The sequence below is a fragment of the Calidris pugnax genome, unplaced genomic scaffold (genome assembly GCF_001431845.1).
Source record: "Calidris pugnax isolate Ruff unplaced genomic scaffold, ASM143184v1 scaffold62, whole genome shotgun sequence".
In the NCBI taxonomy this organism is placed as follows: Eukaryota; Metazoa; Chordata; class Aves; order Charadriiformes; family Scolopacidae; genus Calidris; species Calidris pugnax.
The window spans coordinates 368,186-382,943 of NW_015090782.1; the positions used below are offsets into that span (position 1 = coordinate 368,186).

At 42.1% G+C, this 14,758-nt stretch overlaps 2 protein-coding genes across 3 annotated transcripts in view; both read left to right on the forward strand.

Annotated features, from left to right (window-relative positions):
* Positions 1-7,262, forward strand: part of SACM1L (SAC1 suppressor of actin mutations 1-like (yeast)) — a 35,216-nt gene extending 27,954 nt beyond the window's left edge. The window contains exons 14-20 of the mRNA XM_014960385.1: positions 2,183-2,321; positions 2,545-2,614; positions 2,708-2,780; positions 3,231-3,324; positions 3,409-3,501; positions 4,424-4,481; positions 5,155-7,262. Coding sequence (XP_014815871.1) covers positions 2,183-2,321; positions 2,545-2,614; positions 2,708-2,780; positions 3,231-3,324; positions 3,409-3,501; positions 4,424-4,481; positions 5,155-5,291 — 664 coding nt within the window. The 3' untranslated portion in view covers positions 5,292-7,262. The remainder of the gene's footprint in view (positions 1-2,182; positions 2,322-2,544; positions 2,615-2,707; positions 2,781-3,230; positions 3,325-3,408; positions 3,502-4,423; positions 4,482-5,154) is intronic.
* Positions 5,913-14,656, forward strand: SNRPD1 (small nuclear ribonucleoprotein D1 polypeptide). 2 transcript variants are annotated; one of them, XM_014960491.1, is made up of 5 exons: positions 5,913-6,048; positions 7,264-7,374; positions 9,136-9,212; positions 11,894-12,085; positions 14,474-14,656. In XM_014960491.1, the coding sequence occupies exons 3-5, from the start codon at positions 9,143-9,145 to the stop codon at positions 14,548-14,550; spliced, it is 339 nt and encodes a 112-aa protein (XP_014815977.1). In that variant the 5' UTR covers positions 5,913-6,048; positions 7,264-7,374; positions 9,136-9,142; the 3' UTR covers positions 14,551-14,656. The 2 variants fall into 2 exon arrangements, with proteins under 2 accessions (XP_014815977.1, XP_014815969.1); XM_014960483.1 differs by lacking the exons at positions 5,913-6,048; positions 7,264-7,374 and adding an exon at positions 8,384-8,572.
* The last annotated feature ends 102 nt before the right edge of the window (positions 14,657-14,758 follow it).

Genomic DNA, 14,758 nt, shown 5'->3' on the forward strand with positions numbered 1-14,758 from the left:
AATTAATCAGATGACAGTGAATATTCTCTATGTGCCACAAAAAAAAGCCTAAAAAACACCTGAAGAGCTGAAGAATAAATAGGTTTTGAGCAGTTTGAATCAAAAGAAATAAGCATGTAGGTTTGCTGTTACAGCAAAGATCCTTTATTCTTAGAACTGCGTCACCAAAAAAAAGCCTAAAAAACACCTGAAGAGCTGAAGAATAAATAGGTTTTGAGCAGTTTGAATCAAAAGAAATAAGCATGTAGGTTTGCTGTTACAGCAAAGATCCTTTATTCTTAGAATGAATCCTGAATCACATAGTTTGTTCACTGTCACCTGCCATTGGAGGCTCACAAAAGAGCCAGGTTTCCTTGAAACAAAGGTGGGGGGAAGGCTATGTGTCTCAAACAAGATAGAAAAAAATGAAGACTTTTCCTCAAGATTAGGTTGGCAGCTCTACCTTGAGCTTAGTTTTGTTTCATTTATGATGGCTCTTGTTTAAATAGGAACAGAAAAGTCCGAGTTCTGATATTTAGAACATAGTTGTGCAGCCCTGTGGGATGTAAATAGTCTATGGCAGTAGACAACTGTTTTCTGCAAGTTAAATCCAGTTGTGAAAGAACTGTCAGAAAGGAGAGCTGGCTTGCTGGGTTTGGGGGATTGGCAGGGGGGTTGGGTTTGGTGGAGGTGTTTTGTTTGATTTTAATTTTTTTAGAGCAATTATAAGAGATGCAATACTTAAACTATCTTATTGACCAGAAATAACTAGTGTAGTTGAAGAGTAGATATCCTAATACCAGTTCTAGGCAAAGCTTGGAGGGAGAAGGGGAAAATGAAGATTTCACAGGTGTTACTGTCTCCTTTAATCATACGATGTAAAATGTGGTGTAACAAAACTAGTTCTCCAAGAATTACAAAAATTGGTCTTGTTTAATACAAGGCTGATCAAAGTAAATGCATATGCTTCTAAGTATCTTTAGTATTGCATGACTCTAAGCCTTTATACTCTTAAAATGCTGTATAATAAGTGGATCACATGCTAGTCCATATTCAAAGTTCATAATTACATAATGGAGTAGCTTAATCAACAGAATATGATCTGTAAATCTTCAGGCAACTTGACGTTTAATGCTGTGGCAGAAGTATGGTTCTGTCCCATTCACACATCAAACTGATAACTTCATCAGCCTATTTATTTTAGCAGCTCTGTTACTAGAATGCTTGCAATTTGGTATTTAAAATGACCTGTTTGTTATCAATTTCTAGAAATACCTGGTTTAGTTTATTAAAAAGATTGAGGTAACAATTAGCATATACTCTTAAAATGCTGTATAATAAGTGGATCACATGCTAGTCCATATTCAAAGTTCATAATTACATAATGGAGTAGCTTAATCAACAGAATATGACCTGTAAATCTTCAGGCAACTTGACGTTTAATGCTGTGGCAGAAGGACAAGTATGGTTCTGTCCCATTCACACGTCAAACTGATAACTTGATCAGCCTATTTATTTTAGCAGCTCAGTTACCAGAATGCTTGCAATTTGGTATTTAAAATTACCTGTTTGTTATAAATTTCTAGAAATACCTGGTTTCATTGATTAAAAAGATTGAGGTAACAATTAGCATATGCAGTAGCAAGAGGGAACATCTGGTTCCCCCAGATCTTCACATAATGGAGAGAAGAGTAAGTGACAGCAGTGCAGATTTTTCAGTAGTGGCCTTAAAGACTGGAATACCTTCCTGGAAGAAGCGTCCCTGACAGCTTATAGTGACTTTTTATGTGGTGGTGACCAAATTGAACCCAGTGACCAAGTATATATAAATCTGGTTACTTCTGCCATTAAACTCTGCTAATGATCGTGGTCTCTGTGGAGCTAGGACCCTACAATGACTGGAAAAAAAAAAGTTGCTGATTTAGCACCAGAAGCTGTTCTTCCCAGTGGCATGTAACTCAGTATTGCTGGTTGGCTGTCTGAATTATAAGAGTGAGAACTGTCCTGAGATTACTAAATGTTTATGATTGATGCTGTTTTTCAGCACAGGAGGGGAAGAATTCAGGGAGGCATCAAAGTTCAGAGACATGGCTAAGAACTCTTCCCATGCTCAAGACAACTGTGTTTTGGTTGCTAGAATATTTACATCTGATTTACATATGTAGTGATATCTATAAATACTTAAGTGGATTGTATGTGTTAGTTATTTTCTAGTGGATTCCGATGGCAAAATTGTGACTCAGCAGGAAGGAATATTCCGCAGTAACTGCATGGACTGCCTTGATCGAACGAATGTGATTCAGAGCTTGTTAGCACGCCGCTCTCTTCAAGCCCAGCTTCAGGTAAATGTTCTTGTATAACAATCTGGAAGAGGAAAGTGGCTTTCTGTTTGGAATGGAAATGTCATTTTAACACTTCAATAAGAGCTTGCATACATGAGTTACTGCACTACTTTCCTGAAATGCCTTGGCCAGACTCTAGTTTAATAAATACAGCTTTTTCTGATAGCAAATCCTGATTTTTCTAGCGAACTACTAGTAAGCTTCACTGCATGTTTTGTTTCAGAGGCTAGGTGTTCTGCATGTTGGACAGAGAATTGAAGAGCAAGCAGACTTCGAGAAAATCTACAAAAATGGTAGGCTGTTTATAGAGTTCAAACAATCACTTTTTTTTTTCTGAACAGAGTACATAACTTCCTTAATCTTTCTTAATGTTTTCCTATTCACAGCATGGGCTGATAATGCAAATGCTTGTGCCAAACAATATGCTGGAACCGGTGCCTTAAAGACAGACTACACAAGGCAAGTCAGCCTTTCTTGTAAAGGCCCTCTGGGTTTTTGGGCATGTCTGGCATTTTCTTTAAGTCTTTGTATCTGAGAAGGTTATTAATTTGGTGCTTGGACTGTTAATGAGTTTTTTGGTGGTTCAACTGCTAAAAAGTCACACTAAAATCTACGGAAGTTCTTCACTATGTTTATGTGAAAGGAGAAAAGCATATCTGGAAATAAAACCAAAAAATACACCTCTTCAAGGCACATCTGTATTTGTGGGATGGAGAGAAGTGTGATTTTTACTTTCAGACTGTTACAAGTATGTGTGATAATAATGCAGAGACAGCACTAGATAAATGTATTTACATGCAGGTATTCATTAAACATAGCATACATTTGAACAATGAAAGAACTGCAAATCTGAAATTATCTTCCTGACTTTATAAATCAATTTTAAATGTTTTTTTAAACTTCTTGCAGAACTGGGAAGAGAACTCAGTGGGGCCTAATAATGGATGGCTGGAACTCATTAATACGTTACTACAAAAATAACTTCTCTGATGGATTTAGACAAGTAAGATTGACTTTTAACTGTGGGGAAATATATTTGATGAACATTGTTGTGCGTTTTAACTTTGGCTTTCTGCTTCTTGTCCAGGATGCAATTGATCTTTTTCTTGGAAATTATTCAGTGGATGAAGTAGAACCTGCTAGTCCTCTACATGTCAAGAAAGATTGGAAGTTCTTAGCTGTGAGTATGGAGACTTTATTCATGATTGGAGAAACACATACAGTTTTCTAGTCACTTGCTTCACATGACTAAGTAGAACTTGTCTATTTAGTAATGAAGCACCCCTATAATCTGGTTGTATTTCTATAATACCTGCTTGTAGGACTAAACCCAGACTGTTTTCTTGACAGAAAAAGGAATGTCCCTGAGGTATTGAAAAAACTGCTGCTTGCTTCTTTTTTAAAAAAAAAAACTGCTTCAAGTTGAAAGGGAGAAATCCTACCATTTAAAAAAAACAAACGTGCTTCAAGTTGAAAGGGAGAAATCCTACCAGTCACCATCAATGACTGTTTCCTTCTGCAGAAGAAACTTGTCAAGATATCTTCTCATACTTCATGCAGAAGCATAGACTGTAACACAAAAAAAACCTTTTTTTTTTTTCCCCTCCCTTCTTTTTCGTGAAATGGGATTTGGGGACACTATGGGTTTCAGTCACCATCAATGACTGTTTCCTTCTGCAGAAGAAACTTGTCAAGATATCTTCTCATACTTCATGCAGAAGCATAGACTGTAACACAAAAAAAACCTTTTTTTTTTTTTTTCCCCTCCCTTCTTTTTTGTGAAATGGGATTTGGGGACACTATGGGTTTAATTAGTGGCTGGTGCATTTTTGTTTTGGTGTTTTTTTCTTAAAATAACAAAACACAAACCTCTACCTCCTTTAATAGATGGGTGCATTTTAATTCTTAACCTAGTTATTGAACACTCTTCCAAATTTTGGAACTAGTAAAAATTTTAGTTGTACCTGACACAGGTGCATCAGCAATTAAAGTAACTTTATTGCAAAGCAAGTAAATAGCTTTATAGTACAGCCTATCTGAAAGGAAATTAAGGAATATATGTGCTACTATATCAAGTGATTACTCTTTTTCTCTTTCCCCAGTTGCCTATTATTATGGTGGTTGCTTTCTCCATGTGCATTATTTGTTTGCTAATGGCTGGTAAGTCACTGAGTTTCATTTCACAAAATTAGCTTGCTTGTGTGTGGACTTCTTGTAAATGGCTACCAGTATAAAATTGCTTTTCAGTCATTCTTAAAGGTGTGTAAGTGTGGCTCTGGAGATTGGGGGTTAGCACTATATCATTACTATGGAAAAACCTGAGCTACTATAGAAAACAGTGTTAAGTCACTTAAGGGGCAGTAATTGCCCCCAAATTTAGATGGCCCTGAACAGACATCTAGGTTTATTGCAGGCTGGAGGAATCCCCAGAAGAATACCTACCTAATTCTGGGCAGAGAAAACAGTTTGGGCAAGTAAGATACAGGGTTATGCCTGTTCTGATAGATTTGGATTAGGGGGACATCTGTAGTGGGAGCTGTGAAGGTTTTTGCCTTCTGCATTTGCCTTGAATTTTCTAACATCAGAACCAGTAGAGTTCTTGACTCTGACTTCTGTAGTTGTCTGTTAAAAATATTCTAAGAACTGTGTGGCAAACGCAATTTTTTCTAGGTAAGGAAAAGACAAGACCCCAGTAGGCATGAAGGGCTTCTAACTTCATTTGGCAGCAGATCTCTGAGGGAGGGCTTGAAATATTTTGCTTTCATACTAAAAAAACCACCACCTTTCTCTGGTATTGGAGCTGATGAACTAAAATGTTTATCTGACTTAACAGGTGATACATGGACTGAAACACTGGCCTATGTGCTTTTCTGGGGAAGTGCAAGCTTTGGAACTTTTGCTATCATCCTTTACAATGGCAAGGATTTTGTAGATGCACCCAAGCTTGTCCAGAAAGAGAAGATGGACTGAATTTGTGTGTGTGGAAAGCGGCTTGGTACTGAGGATTCCTCAAGCCACACCTGGAGTCTCTACTGACCTGCTTTCCACACCAAACAGTGGTCTTTTTAATATTCTTCCTTGGCAACGGGGTGGGGGGGGGGCTTGGGGGAGAAAACCATGTCTGGTGGTGGTGGTAGCTTTCAGCTGAGACCTGACTCGACAGTCAGTCGCAATGGTCTTTGGAATATTGCATTAGTGGAGGGGGCTCTGCTCTTACTGAGGTAATGCAAAGATGAAAGATTGAAAGCCAGCATTTTGGTGTCTGGAGTGTTTACGGGCTTAAGTGGACTGCTTAAGCTCATAGTCCAGCTGGGCTGCTTCTGCTGAATTTTTGGTCTGTGTCTTGACAGGAGAGAGCTCTGATGCCGTTTGTCAGAAAAACCCAGGTGTTGGATAATGGAGCTTCTAATTGTGGTCTCTGAACAAATATGGCTTCATACCAATAAAAAAAAAGTCTAGTTCCGTGATTTACAGCTGGATTACATTTGTTGTGATAAAGTCCATGTTATGGAGTCCTTCGTGCATATTTGTGTGTGGATTCTGTTCACTAAATATAAAAGATTTTTGAGTCCTAATGCTCCTCTAAAATGAGCTTTTTTTTGTCCTGTCTTGTTTATCTAGGACTGATGCAATATTCTACTAATCATTGTTGAGGTGAAAGGACAGTGTAATTGGATGTTCCTGAAGTTGCAAATGTCTTGCACTGTTTCAATACTACAGTCTCCAGGTGATTCACTAGTTAGCGAGTTAAAATACAGAGTTTTCTTTCTAAAGATGTAAATTAAATCAAAGAATGTAAAAATCCTTTGCAGTGTTTATTGAACCTTCCTTATGCTAAAGGTCCAAAGTATTCCATTACTTTAAGAATGGGTCACAACGTAAAAGGTGAACTTCATATTGTTTTGCTAGTCAGCTGCTTCCATTCTTCTGTTGAAATAATTTATGAAAGAAGGAATAACAACATGAGAGAGAGCATTTGGTCTAAGCTCCATGTTTGCACTTGGAAGCAGCAGCTTGCTTTTCATGCATGATACTGTAACACATTCTTTAAAAAAAAAAAAAGGAAAAAAGCTACAGAATCATAGAATAATTTGTGCTGGTTAATAATAAATGTGTGTCTTTACATTTAGTGCTTCCAAGCTGTATAAAAATAAGTAATCCTAATCAAGGACCAATTTTAAACTATTTTGTCACTTATTTTATATGGTTTGTTCAAAACCAGACATGGAACTTGCTTAAGGCGCTGTGCATTGTTTAATATTTCCTGTAAGTACAGCTGTATATTCAGATTGCAGTTATAAAATTTAAACAGGGGGGAAGGGAGAAACATGTAGAATACTAGAACTAGCGCAGTTGTCACTAGTGAAGCCAGAACACAGAACACTGATGCTCCAGTGTTTCCTCGTGTTATGACTGAAAATATGTACAGATTTTTGCAGCTATTTAACCGTTCATTTTAACCTTGAATGTTTCTGGAGGCCTCTCTGGGTTTTGTGTAAACATAACCTGTTCATAAGCACTAGTACTTGCAAAGTATCCATTTGCTTCTAGATGCTGTAATGGAAATGCCAGTTGCCCGTTAACTGGAAAAATCCTCTAACTTAAAATTTTTCAAAGATGAACTCCATTATGGGCACAAAATACAAGAAAACCATAGAATTGGTATTTAAAGGTAATGGTTTTGATGGCTCACTGGCAGGTGGTGTTTGAAACTCGGTTCAGTTGTCTTGCAAGTCTACAACTAAATCTTTGCATCTTTGAAGAACTTCTTGCAGCAAAGACCAAACTTGAATCGCTAATACAAAAGGTTTGGAAGACGTAGAGTAGTGTAGGTTTTAGAAGTTGGAAGGCACCTGTATTTCAGTGCTTTGCAAAGAGTCTGTACTTCTGAGATCACAAATGGTGTACTCATAAATGACAATAAAATGTTCAACTTTTCTAGATACACTGTCTGTGGTGCATTTTGTGCTTTGGAGTGGACTCTTCCCAAATTGATCCTTAGGAGCCGTTTCTCACCAGAAGGATGCTTTGGTTTTGGATCTGCTTGTGGCAGGTGAAGATTTGGTTATTCTGTGCTTCAATATTTATGATCTTGCACTGTACCATATGTGAGAGCTGGCAGTTCCAGTCTTTGTTGCCAGTCCAGATCCCAGTCTGAGAACTGCTGTGTCTGGATTTCTCTGATGCTTAATCATCACCTCTGCTCAGTACCGGTGGCTCTTTACTTCCCCCTTCGGGGGGGCTTCAGGGGTTTTTATTGCCTATAATAGGTACTTGGTGAGAAGATTTAACTCGTCTTCTCCCTGTCTGTCCCTCATTTTAGGCACCCACCAGCTGGATGCACAGGGGCTCACTCCTCCAAGAGTGGCTTAGTTATGTCAAGCAAACTTTCAAGCTGCACTCAGCCCTGCTCCTTAATTCATTGGTTTATTTTCCATGGTTGTATTGCAGTATGTTAGACAGTCGACTGCAAACCTGAACTTGAAATGTGCCTGCCCAAATGCAGAGGTTCTGAGATGGGTCTGTCTGAAATAATAGCAGGAAGAGACTGGTGTGTCCAAAATAATAGTGGGAAGAGGCTGAAGTGGTGGGGCCTCACTAACTGACTAGGTTCCCACACTTAGCCAAAATTTTTACTTTAAGTGTTAGAATTGTTACTTAAACGTTAACATTTTGTATCATGGAGTGGTAAGTTCTCTAAATGAATCACAGGATTGCCTAGGTTGGAAGAGACCTTTAGGACCCTCTGTATCCCTAAGCACTGTGTCTGTGCTTCAACCACTTCCCTGGGCAGCACGTTCCAGGGGTTGATAACCCTTTCAGGGGAAACATTTTTCCTAATATCCAATACAAAAAATACTTGGAACTAATTCTGCCAGAAACGTAGGGCGGGAGTAGGTGTGTAACCTTAGGAGAAACCTGGCTCTCACAGGCCGCTCGCCCCTTCCCTCCCGCCGCCATTTTCTTCCTTCCTTCCTCCCTCCCTCCCTCAGTGCGCGCCCGTGTCGCCCCGCGCATGCGCCGTCCCCCCCGGGGTGAGGGGGCGCTCCTGGCCCCGCCCCTTCCGCCCATTCATCGCCGTCGACGGCGGCCGCTTCCTGGCGCCAGCGGCGAGGCGCGGCGCGGCCTACTCGGAGGAGGCCTCGCACCGCCCGCGCCTCGGGGCCTTCTCCCCCGCGGGGCGGCCGCCGCTCCCTGCCCGAGGCCGCCCGGCCGCAGCGCCGGCCTCCCGCCGCCATGAAGCTCGTCAGGTGAGCGGATGGAGGCGGATTGACGGGCGGCGCCGAGGCAGCCCGCGCGCTCAACGGCCGCCGCCCTGAGGGCCTCCTGGCGGGGGTCCCCTCCCTCACCCCCGGCCGGTGGGCCGTGAGGCGGCGGGGCCCTGCCGAACCCCGGGTGGCGGCGGCCCAGCCGTTCGCCTTGCAGGGCCGGGGCGCGGGGTCAGGCGGCGGCGGGGGCTGGGCCTGCGCGGGCTCCTCAGTAAAACCACCCTTTCTGAGCGGGGAAAACCCCCCCCACCCGGGTTGGGTTAGAGTTACCTTCCCGAGGGGATAACAAGCTCCAGAGCCTTGCCGCCTTTGTTCGGCAGTGGCTGGGTGCGTCTCGCAGGGTTCAGTCGGGGCTCTGCTGGGGGTTCGGGCCTCGCTGGGGTGTCGGGCCTTGCCAGGCGTCTGTGGCAGAGCCCCGGAGCTCTGGGAGCGCTGTGGTTGGCAGCTCGGGGTGTGAATACCTGCCCCTTACTGTTTTTCAGGATGTTAAACGCATAAGGCTTTACGTGAGAACGAACAATTACTTTGTTTTTTTTTAATTTTAGGTTTCTAATGAAGCTGAGCCATGAGACTGTGACCATTGAACTGAAGAATGGGACGCAGGTGCATGGAACCATCACAGGTATGTCGGGATGGAAGAGGGCAGGGAGGTCCTGCCCGTTACATTCTGCTAACAGTTGGCAGCTGTGGTTCCGACTGAGCTTTTTTGCTTCGCACTCCCTCTTGTGGGGACCTTCTGTGTAAAACGCGGGAGGCGTTCCTTGTAATTTACATCTTTGTGTACAGTTCTTTGTAATTTGCATCTTTATGTGCAAGCTTAAGGCGTGTTTGTTGTAGAAGAGCCTGGATGTTTGCGGGAGTTGCTGGGAGGCAGTAAATTCGCTGTAGTCTGGGAGCCTCTCAGCCTGACTGCAGGCTCTGCTGACAGACAGCCTCGGGGGCAAGGAAATAAACTCCAAGCTGGTGTGAGCGTGGTGTTCTTTTAGAGAGTTTAGAAGCACGATGATACCCGTGAGGGTGTTTCACTGCCCTTTAAAACTGGCAGTGGATATACGGCTAAATTTTTACAAGGCGTTTCAGTACATCTGACTTTTGTTTGTGAAATTGTAATGAGGTGTGGTCACCTAAAAACCTTACAGCTGAATTGCCGGAAGAGGGTGGACTGTTCTAACGGTAGTACAGATAAATGGCAAACATTAAGTGTTGGTTTGGGCTTAAATCGGTTAAACTCTGTGCGTAGGCGTTCTAATCTACAAATGAATTATTTTTGCTGTGGTTAAGGTGAATCTCTATGGAAATGCATCTCATGTACTTGCATTGATGTCATGAAAGCGATATGAAAACAGGCAGAATGGAATCCTGGTGTCAAGAACCTGGCACCCTGCTGTTACCAAGTGTCTGTCGCATCATATAAGTTTGTGGGTGTTACTGTCTCTTGGGTGCTTCCTTGTGTCCCTGAACTGATAGTTGCAGAAAAAGCCTTGATTATTCGTTGTATGGTTCTCGTATGTATTGAAAAACAGGTGGACTGTTTTGTTTGCTCTAATGCTATTAGTGAGGGGTGTTGCTCTGAGAACGCTCGTGTTGGCGTTACTTTAGAGATGAGCTGTGTGTAGGGGGGGCTCCATATTTAATGATGCAAACCCTACAGTGAAGTTGATGAAGGTGCTTGATGTCCTTTCCTTCACTCAACCCAGGCTACTTTTAGAAACTTTTATGTCCATTATAAAACTTGGCAGAGCTGTATTCCACGGGATCACTTAGGTGCTTTTTTGGCCAGTAGTGGTCTGCTGAGATTTGGCAGTCAAAAACCGGCGTTGTTTTGCAGCTGGATCCCTCAGCTTTGATACTTTTATGTCCATTATAAAACTTGGCAGAGCTGTATTCCACGGGATCACTTAGGTGCTTTTTTGGCCAGTAGTGGTCTGCTGAGATTTGGCAGTCAAAAACCGGCGTTGTTTTGCAGCTGGATCCCTCAGCTTTGATAAGATACACCCTGTACCTGATTGCAGCGTGCTCTGTTGAACCCAGCGAGGTAGGGAGCAAACAAACTGCCTGTCTCCTCACCTCGGTGCTCCTGCAGGCTTCACTGTTGAGCAAATTCTCATTTTCTGCTAGGAATCTGTAAAAACTTTGAATGTAACCCGTGTTTCTAAAGTAACGATCTTCCCTTTGCACTGATGTGTGAATTATGTTAGTAATTGCTGTGCTGTCTGCAAATCAGACAGTCCCCTTTTCCTCCTGGGCTGTCGGTTGAAGAGGTGGGTTTCATGCATTACAGAAACCAAGGGGGCTGGTCAGGTGGGGTGCAGGTCTCAGAGGACAGAAAAATATATGGAATAAGCACAGCATAATTGGTTCTCCTGGTTCTGGCCTGCTACTCACTTATGTTATTTGTATAACATACTTACGTATAAGGCATCGTGCAGCTTGTCTTTCTGTGTTAATGAAATGAGACAATATTTATTTTTACCACAAAGGGTAGTTTGTAGAGAAGTTTGAACACACACGCACACACACACACAATTTTGCTTATGTAGGTGCCCTGTCACTGAATTAGCAGGTGTTTAGAAACTATGATTCCCGTCTTTTGCCTAAATTTTTTACGTGAAAAATTTACTCCTTTTGATCTTCACCATTTGAGCTCAAATCCCATGCAAGACTTGTGATATGTAAAATAAAAATTATTATAGGCATTTCAGGGCTGTTATTCAATACATGCATTCAGCTGAGACTTTATTCTAGTTTTAGATAGTTTATTACTGCCTCATGGGCACGGTGCTGACTGCGTACAGGTCTTACAGCTGGCTGGTCATGGGAGTTTCTAACCCATGTTAGAAACTGACCAATTGTTTCTTGCATTTTACATCCTTTAATAGAAGGTATCACACTAGTATTAGAGGTATTTTATTAGAAAATAAATACTTATTTGGACGTTGGAGTTTTTCTAAGGCTTACAGAGAGAGGAAATGATCAGGTTATTTTTCCTCAAAGGTTTGTTCTGCTTCTTTTTAAAAGAGTTAAAAGCCTAGTATTGGACTTTGTAATAAGCAGCAGTTCATTTGTTATTCAAAGGAGTTGTTTTAACCATTTACAAAATTGCTGCAAAGGCAGCGATTGATAAATTAGTGAGCATAATTTAAGAGAGAGAAAGGCATGTCGTTTCCTTCAGAGCTGAATTAATGAATGGCAGAAGCAGGTATTAATGAACAGGATAAATCTTGAAGCACGTGCATACCTAGATAGGCAACAAGGGACTGTTTTGTAGGTGTTCAGCCCTGAGGTCAGACTGTGTTGTTTCAGGAGTGGATGTCAGTATGAACACGCATCTCAAAGCGGTGAAAATGACGCTGAAGAACAGAGAGCCCGTACAGCTGGAGACCCTGAGCATCCGAGGGAATAACATCCGCTACTTCATTCTGCCCGACAGTTTGCCTCTGGATACCTTGCTAGTGGATGTGGAACCAAAAGTCAAATCCAAGAAGAGAGAAGCAGGTCAGTTTGTGCTTTCCTGGTCTGTTTGTTCTGCCTTTGTGTGCATGTTAGTACTCTGAAGCTGAAGGCGGCTGATTTCAGTGTCTTAATATCTGTGTTTGGCAGCAAGTTATTTCATCTTTGAGGGTTTGACACTGGAGTGGCTAAGTCTGCCTTGCCCACCTTCTGAGCCAGCTTTCTTTCCTGTGAAATTACATGTATGGCTTTTCATGCACCTGTTTTTAAAAACGTAAATGTTTTTAGGCTTGAGTAAATGTTAACCTGTCACAGTCTCCATCCACACCGACACCAGGGATTTACGTTTCCTCTTACCAAATGTCTGCCATGTTTCCCCAGTTTAGATGGGGAACCTCACACAGCCTCATGAGAAAGTCCAGAACGGGCTCTTGAACAGTGCTGAATGTGTCACTGAAATTCACTTGGTTGTGGATTAAAAGAGTCTGTCAGAGAACTGAATTTGAGAGACCTTCCTGGAACTTTTTTTTCAAAAGCTTGTTGAAGATAAACCTTTTCCTTAGAAGTCTAACAGTACAGATAGTAATTCCATTTTAATCCATGCTATTAAAGATTAATATCCAGTAAACCCCAGAAAATCTCTAGGTTGTCTTCCAGCAGTGTGTATTTTGCCCAATAGCTAATCTGTGTCTTTTTAAAATAATAAGGTAATTGTGGTAATAATTAATTAGCTAATGTTGTACCGTTTCGTCTGTAATTAGCGTTTAAGTTTTTGGATCTGCAGTGTGTGATCCCTGTGTGTGTCAGGCACCAGAGTGTTTACCTGACTGGGATGGTGTGAGGAGCCTCAGGTGTGTGCATCACTAAGAGCACTAACGGCTAATCTGTGTGTTTTTAAAATAATAAGGTAATTGTGGTAATAATTAATTAGCTAATGTTGTACCGTTTCGTCTGTAATTAGCGTTTAAGTTTTTGGATCTGCAGTGTGTGATCCCTGTGTGTGTCAGGCACCAGAGTGTTTACCTGACTGGGATGGTGTGAGGAGCCTCAGGTGTGTGCATCACTAAGAGCAGGTGTTGTGGCTGCTGTCTTTAGAGAGGAGGAGGATAAAGCTCCTGAAAGTGTTTGGCTCCTCTCACACCCAGGAAAAGTAGTCTTGACTTCATGAAGAAATGGCAGTATGGTTGGATTACTTTATTTTTAACCTCTTGATGTGATGTGAACAAGAACATCACTATTTTATTTTAACTTTGCAGAAAGGAGAGGAGCTGTGATTGCACTATTTACCTCAGTGTAATGCTCAGTGCAGACCGCAGCTGCCTTGGGCTGTGCTCTCATCTGTAAATGCCCTTGGGCCTCAGGAGCTCGTAACTCCTGGTCTGTCCTTGGCAAATGACATGGTCAGCAGAAGGCAGGGTGCTGGCTGAGAGATGCAGTGACACCTTGTTTCTCACAGATTTGTTCCCTGTCTCTGCTCTTTCTGCCTTTCTAATCTAATGCCATCAGATGGAAGAGAATAATTATTTCAGCCTGCTTCGTGGATGTGGATGCTCGTGTGTCTCTTGCCCAGCCACCCACTTCCACAGAATTTTAAGTTTCTTGGTATCTTCTTGAGCCTCACACTGACGAACTTGTTTGTTTGAAACTAACCAGTAATTTCAAAAGTTTGTAGGGTGGCCTTGTGACCTGATGGGACAGGTTGTGTTTCTTTAGGAAAAAGGGGTAAAATGTCACGTTTTCACCATATGGGTCATAAGACACCCAGCAGTTGCTTGCAGCCTGGGTTATTCTGTGGCTCTGACTCTGCCTTCCCCTTACCATTAAATAGCAGTATTTCAAAGTAGGAACACGCAGCCAAGACCCTGGGCTGAGAATCACGTCAGAAATTGGCAGAGGCATCACTGAAAACAGCAGGAGCTGTTTGGTGCTGGGGTCTTTACATAAACGCTGCCCTTTCCTGGGGTGCCTGAGCTTGGGAGTCTCAGAGTGTGTCAAAAATGGCCCTTCCCTTTAGCAGAGTGCTTTATAAACTACAGGGTCTGATACTGGGGGTGGGGGGGTGGAATCTTTTCCAGTATAGTAAGTAGTAACAAAATACTCTTGCCTTGCATATGCTTTTTCTGATGCCTGAAAAAACTAGATTTTATCAAAATAAGAGGAAACATAGTTCTGTGTCAGAGCATTTGGAAGCAGCCAACTGTGATGCGATATCCCCTTGTTTTCTGCAGCCTGTGGAAATCAGATACTGAAAAATCTTATGCAAAACATGACAATATTGTCTGCAACTTGCTGAGCGTTAGCAGTTAACAGACTTAATATCTGATTTAGTGCTTCCCTGTGATGAGACATGTTGTTTATGCTTGATCGAGAACGTTTTAATCAAAATGAAAGTATTCTTGGGTCTCACTTGATTTATCCTTTTTACCTGCTCAGTTGCTGGCAGAGGCCGGGGCAGAGGCCGTGGGAGAGGCCGAGGCCGTGGCAGAGGAAGAGGAGGCCCAAGACGGTAACTTCTCACCAGGCAACTGCTACCAAATTCTGGGCAATTACGGCTATTTTTTTGTACAGGTCTTGTTTATGGTATCCATTTTTAATAAACTGAAATGTGAAAAAGTTGTCTTTGCTTTGTTAGTGAATTCTGGGGCGGGAGGATTGTCCTATTTCTAGAGGCTGCTGCAGACTAAGCATGTCTTGTTGCTGTTGGTTGTCATTGTCAAG